Source organism: Athene noctua, unplaced genomic scaffold (assembly GCF_965140245.1).
Source record: "Athene noctua unplaced genomic scaffold, bAthNoc1.hap1.1 HAP1_HAP1_scaffold_36, whole genome shotgun sequence".
Classification (NCBI taxonomy): domain Eukaryota; kingdom Metazoa; phylum Chordata; class Aves; order Strigiformes; family Strigidae; genus Athene; species Athene noctua.
Genome location: NW_027437538.1, coordinates 512,633 through 529,284, shown reverse-complemented (window position 1 = coordinate 529,284; position 16,652 = coordinate 512,633). Strand labels below are relative to the sequence as shown.

The 16,652-nt window shown below is 56.1% G+C and overlaps 1 protein-coding gene across 1 annotated transcript; it reads left to right on the top strand.

The window, feature by feature from the left end:
• Positions 1–5,610: 5,610 nt before the first annotated feature.
• Positions 5,611–6,546, top strand: LOC141974206 (olfactory receptor 14J1-like). Its single transcript, XM_074933544.1, has one exon. It carries the CDS (start codon positions 5,611–5,613, stop codon positions 6,544–6,546), a length of 936 nt encoding a protein of 311 aa, XP_074789645.1.
• The last annotated feature ends 10,106 nt before the right edge of the window (positions 6,547–16,652 follow it).

The window sequence follows — 16,652 nt, the reverse complement described above, 5'->3', positions numbered from 1 at the left end:
TTAACTTATAGGAGAGAAATGTATTTTATTTTGTATGAACCTTGATGATGTTTGACTTTTCCTTGCCTGCAAACAGCAGAAATCCTTCTGCGCCCGTGTGCAGGCGGTTCTACAAGGACAGCAGGGGGGAGATTGTGCAAAGGAGCTGTAACCTCCCGCTGCAGAGATCAGAGGAGAAATCTGATGTAAGGAGAGATGATGCGAGTCCCAGGCGGCTGAGGAGAGAAATGCTGGGACTGGGGGTGAGGACAAAGGTTGTCCGGACTGTGTTGGACCCCAAGGGACTGTCCAGGAGATCTCCCGGGGAGATGCTCTGCATCGATGTCAGTCAGAGAGTGCTGCTATCGCCTCTTCTCTAAAGTGTAAATTAAATAATGTGCTCTTTAAAATACAGATTGATTTGTATTAGGGGCACTTTGAAATCTTCCTCCTTAACTACACCAGGAAATGACTCCAATTAGCTGCACAAGTCCTGAAGACTTGAAGAAAACTAAAGGCAGAGAACGAGCTCGTTAGGGCTTTGTGCATTTTAATGAGCCCCGTGGTGTATTTGGCCCCATGTCCATGATGCTCAGGCCCTGAGAGGAGACTGAGCAAAGGACTCAACAAGTCCAAGTCAGCAGCAAAGCTCCCCGTGCCCTGAAGCCCTGATTGGCCCCACGGAGGGCCAGGACTGACAAAGCCTCTGCAGGGACTCGTTAGAGCAGAGAATTGGAGGCTGTGATTGCAGGCAGGCAAAGGCCCCGTGCAGGGCTGTCCTGCTGTGAAACCCTTGGGTTGGTGATGGAGCACAAAGGCCAAGCCCTGACCCTCAGGCCCTGGGAAGGAGATGCTGCCCCTCGTGTGTGGCTCAGGGCTCTTCCTGGGGGCAGGGGCTGTGAGGGGGAGCAATGCCAAGTGTAGGAAACTGCACAACCCCTCCCGCCTTCCCCAAGCAATGGCGAAGAAGAAATGAAGTGCAGAGCCTCCCAATCAAGTTTCTCCTGTGAGGCCTCAGTGGCAGAGGCAACTGCCATAGCCCAGGGGAGAAAGACCTTGGTCCTGTTGGGCCTTTTCGCCGTGCCAGAGCCCTTGGCCATCTCGCCTGCCGGCTGTCCTACACTGGCCCGTGCCGGCACCTCTTTCCCTCCAGGCTGCAGACACCCATCTTGCTTTCCCACCCAGCTCCTACCTCAGCATTTCCACACCTTCACTGATGTCTCTCCACCCTCACCGGCTGTTCCTTGAGACACAAACCATGGGCTGATCCTGACTCCCTCCACGGGATCTCTTGCACCACACTGCTACCATCTGAGTGACATTTCTTATCCTTCAAATGCAGTCTGAGCCTTCCAAGATGCACTTTGTTGAGATTTCCTTCTGTTCCGACTACCGAGAAACGCTCCATCACTCGGAAACCCCCCTTCAAGCAGCTGCAGGCTGTTTGTACAGTGCCCTGAGGCTGCACCTCACCAGGCTCAAGCAGCCCAGGTTTCTCAGCCTCTCCACCAAGTCCCCACACCCCGTCCTGGCAGCTCTGCTCTGGAGCCTCTCCAGTTCCTCCCCATTCCTTCAGCACAGGGAGCCCCACCCCAGACACCCCAGTCATGATGTGGCCACCACAGTGCTGATGGGAACTGCCTTGTCTGAGCTGGCCACATGCCCCTAACGCAGCCCCATGGGCAGCTGGCCTTCCTCACGGGGACACGCCCCTCTGCCTTGGATGGCATCCCGAGGGATGCCCAGGCCCTTCTCCTCGGGGTCACTGCTCCGCCGGTCAGGTCCCAGCGTGCCCCCAGCTCTGGGGTTGTTCTGTCCCCAAATGCAGGACTGGCCACTTGCCCTCGTAAAGCTTCAGGAGGTTTCTACTGACTGAAGCCCAGAGAGTTTCAGGGTCCCCCAGCAATGCAGCTGGCTCCAGGGCCAGCTGGGAATGTGCAGGTAGAGGAGAGCATTCCCCCAGGTGCAGTCAGGGATCACTGTCCACCTTCCCTTCAACCCAGGCTGGCTAGCAGAGGTCCATGGACTTCCAAGTCCCCGCGGAGTACCAGGGCCTAAACCTGTGTCCTTCCTCCAGCTGTCCAGAGGAGACTTCATCCTCCTGCTGTCCTTCATCAGGAGGTTGGCTGATCCTGAGCAGAAGACCCCTGTGCCCTGAAGAGTCCGTGATGCTCAGCACAGCAAACCTGAGCAGAGCCAGGCCTGGGCTGTGCCGGGCTGTGCTCCATGTACAGCTGGGCCTTCAGGCCCTGTTGGGCTGAGTGTATCCCTTGGGCGTCAGTTCAACTTGATTGTAAGACAGAAGAGTGCAGGAAGGTCCCACCTGCCCCTGGCCATCCCGCCATCGGCATGTCCTGACCTTTATACAAAAGCAGCAGCACACGCCCGTGGGAACACCCTCTGTTGGGGGCAGCAGGAGCAAGAAAAACCTTGTGAGAGCAGCACTGTAACTGGTAACACGGAAAGAGCTCACAGGGGCACAATGAGAGAACAGTTCCAGGGGTGGGATCTGCACAGCTCCCTGCACCAGCATCAAAACCCTGTCCTTGTGCAAACCAGCACCCAAGCCTGCTGCTGGCCTGCCAGGGATTGCGGCAGGTGTGACCTCACAGCTGCCTTCACAGCCATGCACCTGCTGCTGGCCCACGAGATCCTGAGGCACAGCTGAGCTCATCCCAGCGCTCCACACCAGCTCCTCCTCGTGGCCCACGAGGGGATCAGATACAGGTCACCTCACGTTCCGCTTCCAAGGCCTTACGGCTGCTCTAGAACCCTGCAGGGCCTGTGCTGCCCCCACGGGCCAGACAGACCAAGTCAGGGTTAGGATAGGGACTCAGGGGGACGGGGTCAGAGTGTGGGAACAAGGGCTTCCGAGGGTTAGGTGGTAAAACCCAGGCTGTTACTGGGGCACACTGGGATGCCCTGGAGTGTCATGGCCATGGGAGGGGAGGGTCTGAGGGCAGCAGAACTCATGGTGCCTGCCTTTTTCAGTTCCCCCTGTAGAGACACCACAAGACCTCCATGGTTGCTGGGATGTCCCCAGTACCAGCAAGGGATGGGAGAACCAAAGTGCCCTCCAGTTCCCCAGACTGGAGGCCCTCCAAATCCACCCCACTAATTACCACCACGCCATAACCTGCTCTCGCTTTGAGGAATGCCTCGGGAAGAAGAGCAAAGGGGTGCTCTGGACTGGATCTTGGTGGGCTGGGGGTGGGCACAGCTTTCCCCAGTCCCCACAGGCCCATGGCTTCCCCCTGGTCTGAGCAGGAAAATCCCTTCTGCCCTGCCCAGCCCCATTCCTCCAAGTGTCCCCGGGGATACCTGTCCATGCAAGGGCCAGGGGTGGGGATGGAGACACGGAGAGAGTGAGGAATTCATGTCCTCCAAAGGGGAGGGGTGGAGGTGGGGGAGACCCAAAGACAGGGCACTGGGGGGAATTAGTGGACACCAGGGTACGGGGCTGGAGGGGTTGCCGGGACAGGACTGTGTCGAGTGCAAGTGAGGATGAAAGGAATTCAAGTGGAGGGACACGGAGACTGCAAGCAGAGTGGCTGTTGGGGACAGAAGGAAGAGGAGTGCAGAGGACAAACCCAATGGGATTGGAGAGTGTTTGGGAGTGGGGGATCAAGGCAGGGGATCCGGGGACACTCCTGCAGTGGACAGGATGGACAGTGAAGGAGTGAGGGGAGAGAGGGAAGGAAAGGCCTCGGGAGGGATTCAAGGGAGGGGATTTGGGGACCCCAGAGAGGACATGAAAGAGATGCCAGGGATGAGATGTCTGAAGGGAGCAAACCAATGGGATAGGGAGGGATAAAAGGGGTGGAGGTGGGGGCATCAGGACAAGAATTTTCCTTTGTAGTAAGATACAGCGTGAGAAAGGACTAATGCCACCAAGTGCAGCTGAGGAGGCCCAGGCTGGGCAGAGAGCAATGTCACTGGAAGGGCAGTGCTGTGGTGGAACAGGTCACCCCGAGGGAGACTGGAGCAGCCCCAGGCTTTGTGTGTCAAGGAGCAGGCAGGGAGGACGCAGAGAACTCAGGAAAGGAAGGGAGATGCTCAGGGGAGAGCAGGGTGTGGTAGCTGGGTGGACGTCTCCAGCCGGCAGAGAAAGAGGTGCAGGTGTGGGACACGGTGGGACAGCCTGTGGTGGAGACGACAGAGGGGTGAGCAAAGTCTGAGCATCCCCCAGCAGAGCTGAGCTCTCTCTGCCCTTGGCTCTGGCTGGTGTCTCTGCCACTGGTGGCCATGAGGAAGCCCCTTCCCCTTCCAGCACTGGGTCTCATGGCCTCCCCTTGCCCAGCCGAGAGCCTGGCAGGGGTTGGACCATAGTCCTGCCCTTGGCATTGCCCATCCCCACATCACCCTGCCCCAGGAAGAGCCCTGAGGAACAGCATCTGACTTCCCAGGGGCTGGGGGTCAGGGCGTGGCCCTTTGCTCCATGTAACACACCCAGGTTTGCTCAAAATCTGTTCCACACTGACAGGGCCTTTGTTTCCCTGTCATCTCTGCCGGGAGTTTTCTGCTGTAACCAGCCCCGCAGGAGGTTTGTCAGGAACGGTCCTCACTGGGAGCCATTAACACTCCAAGAAACTTTGCAGTTGGCCTCTGGCTTTGACTTCCTGACTGGCACCTTCATCATCCAATCACTGTCTGAGGTCCATGGACTCAGACCAACCCTCCTCAAGGAGTCATTAAAATGCCTTGGGCTTGCATTCTGCTGTGATGCTGGGCCGGGCTGCTGGGCTGGAGGGAGCTGAGGGCAAGTGGTCAGCGCTGCAGAGAGCCAGCTCTGCCCAGGAGCAGCTCCTCTGCAAAGCGCAGCAGGGCTGAGGGCACTGCCTGCAGGCACCGAGGGCAGAGGAGCCGGGCACAGAGAGGGCAGAGGCAGACGGCACTGGCAGGGTGCTGAGAGCTCACTGCAGGAGAAATCTTCCCAGCAGGTAACATGGTAAGTGAACTCTTGTTTTGCTGGGTGGGCAGGGGGAGGTGGCATTTTATTCCTCCTTTCTAGAGAAAGTGCTAAGGCAGCTGTTTCATTAGCACATCTTTAATTGTCTCCTGAGCCCCTGCAGAGGCAGAGCTGCCCCTGGGCAGGGCCCTGCTGCCAGGAGGGGTCTGCAGGGCAGAGCTGAGCACCCAGCGGGTGGGATGGGGGCTGTGAGCACTGACAGGGAGGAGACGTGGGGACAGAGAAGCAGCTCCTGGCTGGGACAGCTCCAGGCACCAGAGACATGGGCAGGGAGTCAGAGGGAGCTGCTGCTGGAAACACCTTGGGGGCAGGAATTCAGGCACCCCCTGCCATCCCCTGCAGTGCAGACACCCACTCCAGAGGAGACCACTGATGTGTCCCTGGGAGTGAAATGTCCGAGTGCCCTCGCCATCTGCAGGCTCCGGGGGACACAAAGGAGCCAGTTCCCCCCTCAGGACACCCCATCTTTAGGGCACTGGACTCTTTCCCAGTGGGGTCCTGCTGGGCTGCAGCCTGTCCTCCAGAAGGGCACAGCTCTCCCCGGGCAGCTCTGTGTTCTCCAGCAGCCCCGTGAGGAACTGGATGGAGAGAAATGAGAAATCTGTCCCGACTGATTGATGCTTTTTCCTCTGTGAACAGGCCCTCGTGCCGTGAGGGAGCAAATGTCCAACGGCAGCTCCACCACCGAGTTCCTCCTCCTGGCATTCGCAGACAGACGGGAGCTGCAGCTCCTGCACTTCTGGCTCTTCCTGGGCATCTCCCTGGCTGCCCTCCTGGGCAACGGCCTCATCATCACCGCCATCGCCTGTGACCACCGCCTGCACACCCCCATGTACTTCTTCCTCCTCAACCTCTCCCTCCTCGACCTGGGCTCCATCTCCACCACTCTCCCCAAAGCCATGGCCAACTCCCTCTGGGACAACAGGCACATCTCCTACTTAGGATGTGCTGCACAGGTGTTTTTCTTTCTCTTCTTCATCTCAGCAGAATTTTATGTACTCACCATCATGTCCTACGACCGCTACGTTGCCATCTGCAAACCCCTGCACTACGGGACCCTCCTGGGCAGCAGAGCTTGTGTCCACATGGCAGCAGCTGCCTGGGGCACTGGGTTCCTCAATTCTCTCCTGCACACGGCCAACACATTTTCACTTACATTCTGTAAAGGCAATGTTCTGGACCAGTTCTTCTGTGAAATCCCCCAGATCCTCAAGCTCTCCTGCTCACACTCCTACCTCAGGGAAGTTGGGCTTCTTGTAATTAGTATATGTTCGAGTTTTGGGTGTTTTGTGTTCATTGTGGTGTCCTATGTGCAGATCTTCAGGGCCGTGCTGAGGATCCCCTCTGAGCAGGGACGGCACAAAGCCTTTTCCACGTGCCTCCCTCACCTGGCCGTGGTCTCCCTCTTTATCAGCACTGGCACATTTGCCAACCTGAAGCCCCCCTCCATCTCCTCCCCATCCCTGGACCTGGTGGTGTCATTTCTGTACTCGGTGGTGCCTCCAGCAGTGAACCCCCTCATCTACAGCATCAGGAACCAGGAGCTTAAACAGACACTGAAGAAGCTGATTCAATCAGCTGTTTCTCAGCACCATTAACCTGCCCGTGTCTCTTCAGAAGTGATTTCACATTCATTCAGGGAACCTCCTGCATTCGGGCATTTTATCTGTGATAACCATGTTTGTCCATGTCTGCACGCACTCCACTTCCCCAGAGGCATGACCCAGCCTGTCTGACCCAGAGCTCTGTTCCCGTATGTCTGGCACGATGGTACAGCTGGGCTCCCATGTGGCACCTCTGTAATAAAAGGGGATTTCCTCAATGTCTGCACGTTGGGCTCTTCTTCCAAAGCTGAGGGCAGGCTGAAGAAATTGTCCCCACAAGGGGCTTGGGTTGTCCATGGAAGGAGGACATGGGGCGATGTGTTAGGGAAAGGTCCTGGGCTGAGCCTTCCCCCGTGGGTGCTGAGTTCCCCCGAAGATGGAGAATGATCCCAGGGATGTGCCTGGGACTGTCACCCCATGGCTTTCAGGCACCACAGCCGACTCTCTATCCAGAGCAGCACCACGAGTCCTGTGAGAGCAAGGGGACAGGGTGTAGGAGTGACAGGTCAGGTCAGCATGGAAATATCTCACTGCTGAAAAGATTTCTAGGGGCTGGAACATTCCCCAAGAAAAGCAGAGGATCAGCACTGTGCAGCCAGGGGAAATAAATCACCACCATAAACTTATTTCTAATGCAGCAGCTCGGGGATGTTTCTCTACGGCAGGGGAAGCTGGAGAAGCCTGAGGAGCCTTTTTCTGGGAGGGGCTGGCACAGAGGGGCTTGCTGGGAGTGGACAATAAGGATGCCTTGGAGACAGGAGCAGGGACACAGGGAGACACTGGCCTCCATCTCCTCATGCCATGGCTGGCCTCAGCCCTGGGGCTGATGGGTAGGCTGAGACACCTCTCATTTCTTCCTTCACTCCCACACCTGAACAGAACTCAGGAAACATCCATGAGCCTGGAGGATGCAGAAAAATCCAGCTCTGAGGTCCCATGGCTGCAGGGGAAGCAGAAGGGTTTGTGGGACAAGTGAGAGTGCAGGGAGAGAGAGGTGGGGGTGTGACAGTGTGTGTGTAACAGGCAGGAAGGACATGGAGGGTTGGAGTGTTTGCTGCTGCAGTGAAATAGGTTGAGTTTTTATCTGGAGGCAGCAGAAGCAGGAGGCTGTGCAGTTCAGTGCTGGGACATGGGGATAAATAGAGGATCCAAGGGAGGCTGGGGGCTGGGACATCTTTAGGCTCCTGAGGAGCATTATCAGGCCTATGGAAGGAGCTGCACAGGTTCTGGGGATCTCACAGCCCTTGTCAGAGCACAGACAGTGACAGTTTTGTGTTTGAAGACAGTGAGGACAGAGAGTCATCAGTAATTGCTGGGACAGCCTGGGGTCAGAGTGAGGTGGGGCAGCAGGGGTGGGGTGAAAATCTGCAGAGAAACAGGCAGAGGCAGAGGAAAGTGTGGGACAGCCTGTGGTGGGGATGGGCCCTTGGCTGAGGCTGGCACCCCCCAACAGAACTGAAATCCTTGTCCTCTCGACTATGGCTGCTGTCACTTCCCCTGAGGACCCTGAGAGGACACCAGTTCCTACAGGCACAGCACTTTGCTGCCTCCTGCCCACCCTCCACAGAGCCTGGGGGGATCCGACCGCTGTCCTGCCTCGGCATCACCCCCTGCCTCTCCCTGCCCCAGGAAGAGCCCTGAGCATCCCAGGAGGGAAAGGATCCCCGTTCCCAGGGGATGGGCTCAGGGCTGGACCCTCCTGGGGATGAAACCCATCAAGGCCTTTCAGGGCCCCTCAACATTGGATTGGCAGCCTGTGAGCAGAGCCTCTGCCTTCCTGCTTCCCCAGCCCCAGGGACAGGAACCTTGTCTCCTCATTCCCTGCCCGGCCTCTCCAGTGATGGCCCTCGCTGGGCATCACTGACACCCTCACAGCCTTGGAGCTTTGCTGCTGACTTGCCCTTCTCTAGAGGCCACTCCAACCCCTCTGCTGCACCTGCAGTTCAGGAACTGGGCACCAGAGGGCTCATGAACACGCAAATCCCCCTGACAAGCCAAGTCTCTGGCACAACTTCATTCCTCCCTTCTGACCGGGTGAGTGTGAGAGGTTTCAGCCGTGCAGGCAAAGGGAAAAGCTTTCAGTCCTACATGGCAATAAGAAACAATTTGTTCTCTTTCCACTGCTCCTTGTATTTCTGCTCACCCATGAAGTGACATCAGCAAACTCCACTGGATATTGGTCCTGAGCATCTGCTGATAGAGGCTGAACATGGAGGGAAGCCAAGACCCTCCATGTCAGACACTCTGGGGGCAATCTTTGTCCCTGCCTCCAACCCCACATTTCTCTCATCAGCCCCCTGGCACTTCCAGCACCTCTGTTCAAACCTGAGCTTTCTCCATGACAGTCTGAAGCTGCATCTTTCAGACCTTTCCCACCAACTCCCACCTGCTGTACTTGGTACTTGCACACAGCTGCACGCAGACACAGAAGGATGTTTAATTGCCAGAAAGCTAAATCAGCAGAAGGCATGCTTCAATCAAAAATAAAATACACTCCTCTGCTGCATATTAAGTCCATTTTACCACTTCTGAAGGCCACTTTCCACAGTGGAGATGGGCTTAGACCAAAAGAAAACATATTTTTTTGTCAAGCAGAGACCCCAAGAACCCCCACAGCCCCCCCTGCCCCAGACTCTGTCCATAGTCACTCCCAGAGTCACAGCCTGAAGTCACGAGCTCCCTCAAGCTTCCCATCTGCATCCCATCCCTTCCCATTGCCATCGGCAAACCCACCAGTTAAACAGGACTGGACTCAGGACTGGCCCCTGGGGGTCACCACTGGTGCCCTGCTCCCACGGGCACTTTGTGCTCTTGGCCACGGCCTTCTGGATCCGGCCATTCACCCTGTTTCCAGCCCCCCTCCCTCACGCCTATCGGGCTGTGACGGGATGCAGCGTGACAAGAATTGTTACTGCGGAGGTGAAACCCCTTCCCTGCTCTCCCCTCACCCACCAGCCGAGGCATCTTCTTGCTGTGGTGGGTTACCCGTGGCTGATCACCCAACTGCCACCCAGCTGCTCGCTCACGGCCTCTCCCACCCCAGCGGGATGGGGGAGAAAATAGGAAGAATGGGGGTGAGAAAGCTGCTGGGTGGGGACAAGGACAGGGAAATCTCTTCCCCGTTCCCAATGTGGGCAAGGCAGGACTTAGAGGAAAACAATTGAAATTATTGTCAATTAAAACAGATGTTTAATTATGAACTCAGCTCCTAATAATAATAATAAAAACCCCACAAACAAACATTAAAACATCACCTTTCCTCCTCCCTCCCCAGGCTCAGCTTCACTCCCTCACTCCAGGCCCCTCTCCCCCATCCTGAGCAGTGCAGGGGCGTTTGGGATTGGGTTCTGTGAGGGGTGAGAAACCAGGCCTGCGAGAAACTAACAAACAGCCCGAGAAAGCAAAAGTTGGGGCTGACCGAAGAAATGCCTCAAACACTCCTAAGACAAAAGCGAGTCCCCGGGTGGATGTTGTGGAGGTCGAGGGTGATGAGGCTGCCCCAATCACACCAGGTGCAGCTGGGGGAGGGAGCCCTGTGGAGACAGGACGGCCCTGCTCTGGGGCACCTGGGCACATGGCAAGGGCCATGTGTCCAGGGAGTGACCTTTGCTTCATTATCCACGAAATGCATATTAAAGTTAACACCCTCAATATGCTAATGAGGGCTGACATGACCATGCTAATTACATCATCCCATGGAACACCTGACCCCTCCCTGTACATGGGGTACATAGGTGTGTGGCTCGACCTAGGGGACGGACACAAGGAATGTTGGTATAAATGGAGGTGGGGCGGCTGAAAGTGGGGGGCCCTGGAGAGAGCAGTGAAGCGAAGGAGACTGATGCCGCCTCCTGGAACCCTCGCCGGCGGGATCAGCGCAGGGACCCAGACCGGTGATCTGTATTCCCCCAGTCCCTCTGTCTCCCTCTTTCCCTTTTCCATTAAGCAATGCCAGGCAGATTGTATTGCTCGCCTCAACTTGCGATATCCTTAGCCAATTATCGTGTGTTCAATTAGCACATTGTGGGGAGTTAATTAATGTTTGGGCTTTAAGACTTGACTGCTCTGTTGGGCTTTGTGAATCTGAGTCACTTGTCCCCTCGTCTGAGCGGGACGTGACAGTACTCGAGTGAAAGCTGCCATCAAATTTCATCAAGTCACACTCTCACAAACTCCCATTAAAATCACTTTTTCAGACACCTTTCCCCGTGATACTCTCAGTGATCTACACCACTCACCCGTGACACGAGGGGACAAAGACCTGGGCTCTGTGGGCCCCTCCCAGCCTTGCCAGCGCCCTTTGCCATCCCACCGCGGGCTGTTCTGCCCTGTCCCACCCCTGCCCCTCTCTCCCCGCAGGCTGCAGCACCCATCTCCCTGCCCCGCCTTGCTCCCACCCCACCATTTCCCGACCTTCACTGATGTTGCCCACTCCAGGGAAAGCTCTACGGCCTCCGAAACCGCCCTCCCAGCAGGGAACCCAACCCAAAGGCTTCCTGTGGCCTTTCCCCTGACCAGAGAGCAGGAACCCCTCCAGGACCTTCTCAACCACGGGGCCGCTGTGGCCTTCCAGCTTCTGGGAGGGACGTGCCCAAGCCCTGTGCCTGCTGCTGTCCCACGTGTGCTCAGGTGGAATGGACACGACAGCCCACGGCCCAGCCCTTCTCCTGGGTGAGGCCTGCGGGGGCTTTGGCAGAGGCACTTTCCCAGCCGGGTACCTGCTGCTGGCCTCTCACCCCAGAGACAGAACTGACCTCACGGTCCCTTCACAGCCACACGCTTCCTGCTGGACTGAGACTGTCTGAGACACAACTGACTCATAATACCGTGCGCATCCACCCCCTCCTCATGGCCCAGGACCTGACCAGAGCAAACTCTGCTTCTTTATTAACGTCTATCACATATTTCTTATTACTGGTCTGAGTGGAGAAGCATTCTTCACAGGAACTGCTGTGGTTATGTTGACAGATTTCATAGCTCCTCTTTTTTTCTGGATATTTTCTCTTCTCCCTCAGGCTATTCTGTCATCAGAAACCTTGTCAAGGGAAAGATCCATAGAATCAAAGAGTAACTCAGGGGTGAAGAGAGCCCTGAAAAACCTCTTGTCCAACTTTCAAGCTGAAGGCAAGTTGAACCAGGTGAGGTTGTTCAAGGCCTCTCTCCAGCTTCGCATCACCCACAAAGGAGCTGATGTGCGCTCTGTCCCATCGTAGAGGGGGACAGGAAAGATGTTCACTGTGTTGGCCCAGGAGCTGGTCACTGAGGGATGCCGCTAGTGACCGGCTGCACGCAGGACTTTGTACCCCTGATGGCATTTAAGGTTGATCACCCAGCCAACATCCCACCCACCCTAACGTGCACTTCTTCAGCCCAGGCAGCACCAACCTGGCTATGAGAACACGATGGGAGACCATGTCACAGGCCTTGCACAATCCCATGTGCACAACACGCCCTGCTTTGCCCGGTCTGTTGTGGGTCAGCAATCCCTTCCTTGGCCTTCAGCTACCTGGACACGGCTGAAGGAGGACGTAGCCTACGACCTTCCCAGGGATGGAGGGAAGCTGACAAGCCTATTACTCTCCCCTGTAATTCTCCCAGTTCTCATTCCTGCCCTTCTTGAAGATGGGTTTGTGCTCGGCCTTCTCCATGGACCCCAGAACCTCTCTGATTGCTCTGGCCCTTCTGAGGGCTCAGCCCAGAATCACCGGCGAGGGTGACGGAGCCAACAGGAGCACTTGCCATGAGCCTGTCCAAGGCAGCGGAGATGAGTCTCACTGGGAGAGTGGGGGTTGTTCCTGGGTCACACACACAAGTGTCCGGGCTCTGTCAGGTGCCCACATCTCAGCTGGCCCCATGCCCTCACCTTACACACAGGGGGTTCAGAGACACGAGTCCTTCCCTTGCACACGCAGAGGCAGTGCATTGCCGGAGTCGTCGTGTCTCTCTGGGCTCCTGCTGCCACGGCCAGAGGCTGGGAGGCCCCTCAGCCCTGTGCTGATCACCCTGCTCTGCACTCGTGGGAGATGCCCCACGGCATGAGGAATGGACTCGGGGACCTCGGTTCAAGGAAACACCTCCCAGGGCTGCAGCCAGGGGGTTGCCCAGGGGACGTTACTGTCAATGTGAAGTGACCTCATGACCCTGTTTGTCCCACACACCTTCACAGCACCCCCAGGAATAGCTGATGGCATTTGTGCTCTCTCACCTCACACACATGATGTGCATGTTTACATCTCCTCCATAAAATGCAAACATGAACTTCTGACCTACTCATTTGGTGTCCCTCTGTGGAGGGACAAAGACCCTCTATGATCTAGGGTGAGAGGCCAGTGCTGGAAATGGTGTTTGGGAGGGGCTGGAGCGTGATGATTTCCCTGGGTCAGGGTAATGGTTTAACCCCAGCCAGCATCTGAGCCCCACACAGCCACTCACTCACTGCCCTGGGTGCGATGAGGGAGTGAAGCACAAGGGTAAAAGTAAGAAAACTCACAACTTGAGATACAGACTATTTTGTAGGTAAAGCAAAAGCCACACGTGTAAGCAGAGGAAAACATGGAATTTAATCACTTCCCATTGCCAGGCAGGTCTTCCGCCATCTCCAGGATATCAGGGCTCCATCACAATTAATGGTAAATTGGGAAGACAAACGTCATAGCTTTGAATGTCCCCATGTTCGTCCTTCTCCCCCAGCTTTATATAACGGAGCATGATGTCCTAAGGTACAAAATACCCCGTTGGTCAGTCGGGGTCAGCTGTCCCAGCCGTGTCCCCTCCCAGCTCCTTGTGCACCCCCAGCTGCTCGCTGGTGGGGTGGGGTGAGGAGCAGGAATGTCCCTGACCCTGTGTAAGCCCTGCTCAGCAATAACGAAATCAGCCCTGCGTTACCAGCACTGTTCATGGCACAAACCAAACCCCAGCCCCATAGCAGCTCCCAGCAAGAAAAGGAACTCTCTCCCAGCCAGAGCAGCACAGGCAGCTGCCCCAGTGTGTCCAGTGAGCGCAGACACAGAGCAGAGCCTGCTCCTTCAGGTCTCTCCCAGGAGGCCTGGCTGTGCGAGGACACTGCTGCCAGCCCCCACCCTGCAAATCACACTGTTCACCTCTTCGCTGGGGTTTTCCTCTGCGGGCCACTTCCTTGGGCGTGTTCTTGAGATCAGGTTTGGGAGAAGAGCTCAGCCTTCAGGCACTGCCCTGAGCAGATCCTCTTTCATGAGGGAACCGCTCTTCGGGAGGCCGGCTCTGTCACACAAGTGCCCGGTGCCTGTCCCTGCCTGCGGTCACAGGGCTGTCACACAGCAGGAGTTGTCTGGGCTTCCCTTCTTAGCCGATGGAGACAAAGGAGTTGTCTCCACTGAGGTGTCTGGAGATCCTTTTCCTGCTGGCCAGGGAATGCTCCAGAAGGGCTCCCATAGGTCCTGGGTCACCCTTCCAAGCACCCTGTGGGTACTTCAGCTCCCCCAGGGCATGTCAGAGAGCAACAGCTGATGGATGTAGTCAAAGGAACTACTGAGAATCACGGAATCATCGAGGTTGGAAAAGACATTGAAGATGGTCTAGACAACCATTAACCTCACGCTGACAGTTCCCCGCTGCACCATATACCTAAGAGTTATGTCAACGTGACTCTGCAACCCCTCCAGGGATGGGGACTCCCCCCTGCCCTGGGCAGCCCATTCCAACTCCCAACAGCCCCTTCTGCACAGAAATCCTTACTAATATCGTGTCTAACCCTTCCCTGGCGCAACTTGAGGCCATTTCCTCTTGTCCTGTCTCTTACTACTAGGTTAAAGAGGCTCAAACCCAGGTCTCTGCACCCTCCTTTCAGGTTGCTGTAGAGGGCCAGGAGGTCTCCCCTCAGCCTCCTCTTCTCCAGACTGAAACCCCCCAGTTCCCCCAGCCTCTCCCCATCAGACCTGTGCTCCAGACCCTGCCCCAGCTCCGTTGCCCTTCTCTGGACATGTTTGAGTCATTCAATGGCCTTTTTGGGGTGAGGGGCTAAAAACTGAACCCAAGAATCAAGGGGCGGCCTCACCGCTTAGTGAAACTCCCCCAGTTGCGCTCAGCCCATGGCTCCAGCCTGGCCAGGTCTCTCTGCAGAGCCTCCCCACCCTCGAGCAGATCAACACTCCCACCCAACTGGGTGTCATCTGCGAACTGACTGAGGGGGCACTCGATCCCCTCGTCCAGAGCATCAACAAAGTTGTTAAACTGGATCGAGTGGATCTGGACTGGCAGCATAAAGGTGAATTTCTGGCTCGCTGGGCCCTTGACTCCTCAGGCCATCAGGGCTGAGATGGAACATCGAGACGGGCTCGTGACTGAGGGGTGGACACCATGAATGTGCTACGATCAAGCAACCCATCGGTTAAAGCCCCTTTGGTACAGAGGATGATGGTTAAAATATAAATATGGGGAGGCCTGGCAGGTGGATTATATCCCACTCCCACAAACTCGGCACGACAAAGCCCCCGTAGTGCTCCCTGGGATTTTGTTGGGGAAGACCGTCGGGGTTACTCCTCCATCGGGTAAAGTTAAACCCGTGCGTGGGCTTACTTTTGCCCAAGGCCCTGGGTGCACTTGGTGGGGGAGCCAGAAGGATGGAGAGGGCCGATGTGTGCCTCGATGGGAGCTGGTTTTAGGTGAGAACAGCCAAAGAACCGCAGTGTCACATACCCCTGGTATTGCCCACAGTGCCTTGCAGCATCCCCGGGCCACAGCCAAAGCCTCCTGCTCGCACCGAGTGAGCCGACTCCGCCTCATTCCTCAGATTCCGGACAGATGGAACCCGAAGTTACGGACTAAATGACCTCAGCAAACATTGTGGAAGGACGGAGCAGAGACCGAGGGAACGATACCTGATTGGAATTTGGAACGTGCAGGCTTCCGGAAACCCACATCACCCCCAAAAATCCCGTGTCTCCTGTCTGTAGTCGCTGCTAATTTATTAAACCACGACAACGTCCACCTTGACACTCCAGGCCACCATCATCCACTGTCAATCCCGACTCTCCATCAGACTGTGGCCCCGTGGGGCTCTTAAAGGGGCAGCGCATCCCTGCTGGTGACCCCATGGCTAAACGACAGGTAGCCACAAAGCTGCTTTATCACTTGCCCCGCCACCCCCCCCACCCCCCACCCCCCCGCACCTTTCCCCTTTGTTTTTCTCAACAGGGCAAAAATGGGAAAGAAAATAAGATAAACCAACCCTTGGGGGTAAAACAAAAGGAGTTTGAAACAAAGCAAAGCAAAAGTCCACACGTGGAAGAAAAAAAAAAAAAACAAACCAAACAGAAAGGAGTTTAATTCTCTACTTGCCACGGAGAGGCGCTGTCGTGCCTTCCCAGGGAGCAGGGCTACCACATGCGGAGGGGTTGCCTAGGAGGACCAAGTGTGACCCCACCCCCTTCCTCCTTTCTCCCAGCTTTATACTGAGCAGATGTCACGTGGTCTGGAATATCCCTTTGGTTAGTTGGGGTCAGCAACAAAGGCCAACGATGGCCAACAAAGGCCAACGATAGTCAACAAAACCCAACAAAGGCCAAGGATGACCAAGGATGGCCAAGGATGGCCAACAAAGGCCAACCAAGGCCAAGGATGGCCAAAAAAACCAACGATGGCCAAAAAAGGCCAACAATGGCCAATAAGGACCAATGATGGCCAACAAAGTCCAGCAATGACTAATGATTGCCAACAAAGGCCAGCAATGGCCAACGATGGTCAACAAAGGCCAGTGATTGCCAACAAAGGCCAGCAATGGTCAACAAAGGCCGACAAATACCAGCAATGTGAAAGGATGGCCAACAAAGGCCAACAATTGCCAACAAAGGCCAAAAAAGACCAATGATGACCAACGATGGGCAACAATGTCCAACAAATGCCAACAACGGCTAACAATGGCCAAAAAAGGCCAGCAATGACCAATGATGGCCAACAAAGGTCAACAAAAGCCAACAAAGACCAGCAATGGCCAAGAAAGGCCAACAAAGTCTGCGCTGGATCACGTGGCCCATTACTGGATCATGTTTTCTTACCGTCCCCCGGCACGGCCAAGGCCTTGTCCCCAGAGCTGCTCCCCAGCCAGGCAGCGCCCTTCTCCCGCC

Bases quoted from the DNA above. Each gene is read 5' to 3' on its own strand.
- LOC141974206 (XM_074933544.1), top strand. From the start codon at position 5,611: ATGTCCAACGGCAGCTCCACCACCGAGTTCCTCCTCCTGGCATTCGCA.